Here is a 6,000-nt window from a genome sequence, read left to right as displayed (position 1 = left end):
ACAAGATCATCTGTCGCAATTAGCGATCTTTGACGCTCTTTTTCTCCTCCCCACATACAAACTTGATTCTCTCTCAGCGGCTGTGATTAACCTCAATGAAGTTGCTCTCCTAACTAAGCCTTGCCTATCATTCGTCTTTGTAAGGTTTTTAGTAACTTTGTGTATTGAATTTGAAAGGAAAATGTGTGTTTTGTTTTTGGCGAACTTTTTCATGAAGCTAAACTGTTGAAGCGACTCACGCGTGGAAAAATACGATTGTACAACGTTTTAAATGTATTCATTTGGTATATTTCAGTTACCACGATTCGAGAGATCAATAAATTGAAGAATTTACGCCTTGCGTTTGGAGTTTCTTTTTGGGTTTGCTGGAATAGCGTCACTGACACTCGCACCATCAAACAGAGGAAGGGGTAAGTGCTGCCGCGCCAAGCCACTTCTGGCTGCATTTTCGACACATGAAAAATCACGAATACGTACTACTGTATGACGGAAAATTTGAGTGGTTTTGTAACCGCCACGTTTTCATAGCATGGTAAACCGTGAAGGTAACCGGCACATGCCTACACCCGAACCCCCCCACCCCCCTTAAAAGTTTTCTCCTCGGATCTACACGATTCACGTAGGTCATCCTTTTTGACTTCAAAACGGCGAATTTCGCCGAAAGGTGAGAGATTTTCATGCCTGTTCTGCCGTTTAGTTGAATTCTGGCTTTTATCGTTGCAGTCGCAGTGAACTGCCGCCATCTACTGATAGAAAGCAAAATGGCACTACATATCAGCTCAAAACTAGGCTGTCAACCAATGTAAAATCAGGGCTATCGAACACTGCGCAGCCAAGTCAAAAAAGAGTGACAAATTTGAAGACGTCAACTGAAAAATGAGGTGACGTTTGGTCGTAGGTTTTGGAAACTCGGCCAGCCGGCTAAAAGTGCTGTTGTACGGAGAAAGAGAGAGGCTTATTCTGGTTATATTTTCCTAAATTAAAGAGGCTATGAGTAAACTGCTACATATTCATTTGGTTTGACCTCTGCTAGTAGATGATTCTATGTGCCTGTCTTTGTTTAAGATACCTCAAGAACAAACAATGGGATTATTATCAAACTTCCAGGCGTTGGTTGCAAAATGAGGCGATGAACTCAACCATGGACGTCCAATTCAATTCATCTCTTTCAGTGCCACTGACGGTGTCACATGTCCAATCCATCTGGACTGAATGAACAAATGCTCCGTTCCGAGGGCGGGCGAAGAGATCCATTTGATGAAGGTCAATGAAGACATTTCATTTCAACTTGATAACTAAAAGGCAGGTGATAAGCGAAAGTGTGACGACATTTTCACTCTTCTGCTTGTGTTGCCTATATTCAATGGCAATGTGCAAAAACTACGTTGACTTGATATTGTAGTAGTACCTCCAGCTTGTTCCCTTTTTAATCATTTGTATACATGACCTAAAAATAATCATCTTTTATGCCAGATGGTTTTAATCCATCCACCAAATTTTGGGCCGCTTAGGCCGCTCTCGAGTTATCACAGTTTTTGTACATAATAAGTGAAGACATAAATTCTCTCCATGAACAAAACAAATAGTGTGAGGCACCTCATCTCCAACGGTAGCTTTGGTGCTGAACAGTGCCTCCGTGTGGACAACTTCTATGGTTCACACATTGCTTTTAACCTGTGTTACAAATTTCAAGTTGGAAAACATGTTCCGGGAGCTTTCATTTGGGGAAAATTCAAATCCTACTCACATGGCACGTGACACTTTGAGGCTTCAGGACAGTGGCGCCTGGCGTACAACTTGCACAGAGCGAGCCATTTTTCCTCACTTTTTTGGGGGACTGGGGGAATGTCAAAAATGTCAAGCCAAAGACTTCCAAGGATTTATTGAAAATAGAGGCATTGCAATGTGTACACAAAGTTAGAAATGAACTCACGGGCTGCCATTGACAGTCATCCGAGTCCAGTCCATTTGAAGTGGGAGGAATGAACGTCCCGCTTCAAATGGATTGGACGCCTACTAGTGATGAATTCATTCACGGCCAAAAGATGATCGGACAAAAGAAAGAGTGGGACCCTCGCCTGGCCAGTAGGTGTCAGTAGCATGCTTTTTATCGCTTCCTGCTCTGCGAGTCAGTCCCAGCTGCTTCTGCAGCGGCGGCGTCCGCCTTCAATTTCTCTTCTCGCTGCTCCATGAATAATTTGTACTCGTCAGCCGACAGGCTAAAAAAAAACACAAAAAACACACAACTATATTCTCACATGCTCATAATAACATTAAGCGTCCTTGAATTTTTATTCTTCAAATATTACAACTTAAAAAAAAATTTTTTTCACAATATTCCTCTAAAAATAATGCTTCCTTTCCAAATTCTTCTCAGAAAGGTGAATTTAATCTCACAATATTCATGATTTAAACGTGACTTTTAATTGACAAAGCACAAAACTTTACTCTTGATTTAAAAAATGGATTCCTCATGATTGATCTCAAGAAGAAAAAAAAACGTTTTTTAATAGGATGACACATTTTAAAAGGTGTGATTTTTTTTTTTATACTTTGCCCCCTAAAATATTATCCTTACATATTCTGTGAAAAGAATCCACTAAATATTTGATCAATACACAACTTTCATGTAAAAATATTCCAATATTTATGAAGAAATTGTATTTTTGCAATATTATGACCATTTTTTTTTTTTTAATAAATCTATACTCCATAAAAATATCATATGATCATCCTCAATTCTCTTTTTGTGGTTGAAGAATAAGCTCACTTGCGGGAAAAGTCAAGTCAACTTTGATGAGTGTGGAATTAACGGAAAGGCGACTCACTCGTTGACCACCTTGATGCCGAGGGAGCGCGCCGAGCCCACGATGCTTTTGACCACGTTCTCCATCGACACGTTCCTGATCTTGAAGCACTCGTCCTCCGCTTTCACGCGGGCGATCTCGTACACGGCCCTCACCGACACCAAACCGGCCGTCTCGTGCCCTGGCGATGACAAGCGCCGCGACTGCCGTGAATACAACTATTGCTCCGGAGATCATAGAATCCTTCATTCAAAAAAGGCAGATACTGTATCGTGGTAACAGGTCATCATTCACAAAATACAATATGGCAGAAAACACAGACAAGGATTAGCAGTTTCATGGCGCATTAAGCCCCCGAACTATTTTTAATTTGTCCAAACAAATGACGTCACAATTTAAAAATAGTGTCTGTAAACAGGTCACTGATATCGCTTAATTGTATTTTTTTTTTATGACTGTCGCGTTTCCCCCGATATTTGAGATAAATAATCGATCCAAACAAAGATAGGGTAAATATACGAAAAAGAATCTCTCGACCACTCCTTGATGTCTGCGATTTCTGCATTGCGACCTTTGTTATATTAGTGTGTTTCACCTATAAAATCCCCCAAAAGCCCGCAGTGAAACATCCTACATGGAGTTTATGGATTGAAACAAGGTCCAACAACTCAATCATATCTCGTTAAAACCATGGCGTCTTTAATTAAACTCTCTCATGCTCTCACCTTGACTTAGGATATAGGATTTTTTTTTTTAATGCCCTCCTGTTAAAAATTTTTCTCCCCCCAGAAATGTGAAATTTTAAACTTTCCAATGATGTATCACACATGCATATAGGACAATTTTGAAATTTGGCCAAATGAGGAGTCTCAGAGCGGAACTCACCCGAGTGTTTTCCGCCATATATATTTTGAACATTATCACACGTAGGCCTACCATTATTTCTGAAATGTTCATAAACAATGTCAATGAAATCGAACTTGATATTCTGGTCTATTTTCAGTGTAAAATTAGATTGCATCCAAAAACTATGCACAAGTAAAAAAATGTTTTTGCTTGTTTAATTCTTCTTTTTATTTTTATTCAGCCGCCATTGAGAATACAGTATTGTCAATTGCAATAGCTGGTTGAAGTCCAATAGTCTTGACGTGATTTTTCTTTCACCTTATTGACGGCGACGGACGTCCGTTTGAACTGGTTCGCCGTTACTGTAACTACGCCATCATCAGCAGACGGCGGGCTAGAGTCGACCGTTAGAAGTCAACGTCTGAATCTACGGCCCAGGAGGGATTAGCCATTCTCTTTGGGAAAGCCGCGGCGCTCCGGGCCGAGCAAGCACAAAAGGCAGCGTGCGCTCCCAAGAAAAGATGTCAGACATCTCGGTAGACCATAAAAAGATCCTTTTTTCTTTCTCCCCTTTCTTCGTATCCACCCGTCTGGATTATTTCCATCATTTTTATCAAGTAGATTTCTATCGTTTTTGGTTTTTTTCCCTCTTTCAGCGCCATCGATGACACTAGACATTAGAGACGGGCGGCGTACCGAAAATTTACCGTTACCGAAACGGTTCACGATGACGTCGGTAAATTCGGTGTTTTAATGAAACGGAAAAATCAAGTCTTTTCAGCCCAGTTTGACTATGTGTATGCTCATTCACCTTTAAGTACAGCCAGTGTCCTTACGTCACGTGACTCTCAGAAAAACAAACAAGCCCCTCGCTATCAACCGCTAACGCTAAAGCTACAAGTCAACGTGATGGAGTCGGATAATAGTGAAACGGCTACCTGTGGACAGGCCACGGGCATTTAGAGTATAGCATTAGTCGATGCTCATAGTGTGGTGTTGGTGCCAAGAAAGAAGTCGACGTCGGTTCTATTTTGGATTCGAGAAGGACGACGAACCACGGAGCCCTAATGCGGTATACCGAAAATTTACCGAAACCGAAATTCTTCACGATGATCGACGTCATGTTGATCATGTCGGTAAATCCGGTAATTTAATGAAACAAGAAAATATAGTCTTTTCATCGCGCTTTGACTCTGTGTTGTTCGGCTATGTTCATTCCCCTTTAAGAAAGCAGTCAGTGTGCTCATGTATGAAGTCACGTGGTTATCAGTAGTGATGGCCAAATGAAGCCTCATGAAGCAATGAAGCTTTGCAGCCAATTGGTTTGCACATGCAGCAAAGCTTCATGGTGCTTCATTTACCCTATGGCGCCATCAAGTGGTCTAGAAGCCCAAGAGGTCAACATTGTTAAGAATTCAATGGCTATTTGCTTAAGACAAAGATATGAATGTGCTTGTGTTAGTAATTTAGTATGTGAACAAAATACAACAAGTGCTAAGGGTAATTTGTTATTCATTTTTATTTAGAAATAATAGCTTTCCCACAGTGGCTGGCTTTAAACAGTTTCTTTTTTTTTGGAAAATATTTCACCAGCTTTAGAAAATATTCTTTCACAAGGCACAGATGAAGCTGGGGTGCAGAGAAATGTGAGTGCCAGTTTATATAAATTTGGGTAGGTATTCTTTTGTGCCTCCCAGTACACTAATGGATTGTTCATTCTGTTGATGTTTGGTTCAGATAGGTACACACACACACACTCACATTTATATTAAAGTAGTTTTTCTCCCTTACCTTATTGAAAGCAATCAAATCAAAATGTTCCCATACAGGGGAGGATCGCTCTTTTCGCGCAGGTTCCATCGCAAGCAAAGGACAAGGCTCGAAAAAAGATTGCACTGGTTGCACTGTTGCGCACAGATGTAACAAGTACAGGAGCCCGAAATCCACAAAATGTGAGATAACAGGCGATCGCCATTGCGTTTTGCAACCAATTTATACCGTAGTCTGTCCTGTTTTTGCAATGTGCGCCAAACGTTGGATCACTTCCGAAGCTCTCACAAGATTCAGCCGGCCGTTGGCGAGGCTTCCCACGTCATCATTTCCGGGTTTTGCCGAAATGAAGCGCGCCTCGCTACAAGCTTCGTGGAAACCCCCCTCCCATTACTCGACACAAGCTTCGGAACCTCGGCTCATTTCGTCCCATCACTAGTTATCAGGAACTCAAACAAACAGAAGCCCAGTAGGCTAACGCTATCGGCTATCGCTACAAGCAAACGTGACGGAGTCGGGCTTAAGGGCGCTTCACCAAACTTTCGCCCGACATTAAGTAGACTCTTGCCGGCCTCCT

General features: G+C 41.5%; 1 protein-coding gene across 1 annotated transcript in view; it reads right to left on the bottom strand.

Moving 5' to 3' along the window:
- Positions 1-1,867: 1,867 nt before the first annotated feature.
- Positions 1,868-6,000, bottom strand: part of mrpl11 (mitochondrial ribosomal protein L11) — a 103,454-nt gene continuing 99,321 nt past the window's right edge. Inside the window, exons 5-6 of the mRNA XM_057849991.1 lie at positions 2,829-2,988; positions 1,868-2,219 (exon numbers count right to left, since the gene is read on the bottom strand). Of these exons, the coding sequence (XP_057705974.1) occupies positions 2,108-2,219; positions 2,829-2,988 (272 nt within the window). The 3' untranslated portion in view covers positions 1,868-2,107. The remainder of the gene's footprint in view (positions 2,220-2,828; positions 2,989-6,000) is intronic.

Source organism: Corythoichthys intestinalis, chromosome 11 (genome assembly GCF_030265065.1).
Source record: "Corythoichthys intestinalis isolate RoL2023-P3 chromosome 11, ASM3026506v1, whole genome shotgun sequence".
In the NCBI taxonomy this organism is placed as follows: domain Eukaryota; kingdom Metazoa; phylum Chordata; class Actinopteri; order Syngnathiformes; family Syngnathidae; genus Corythoichthys; species Corythoichthys intestinalis.
This window is presented reverse-complemented; position numbering and strand designations above follow the sequence as displayed.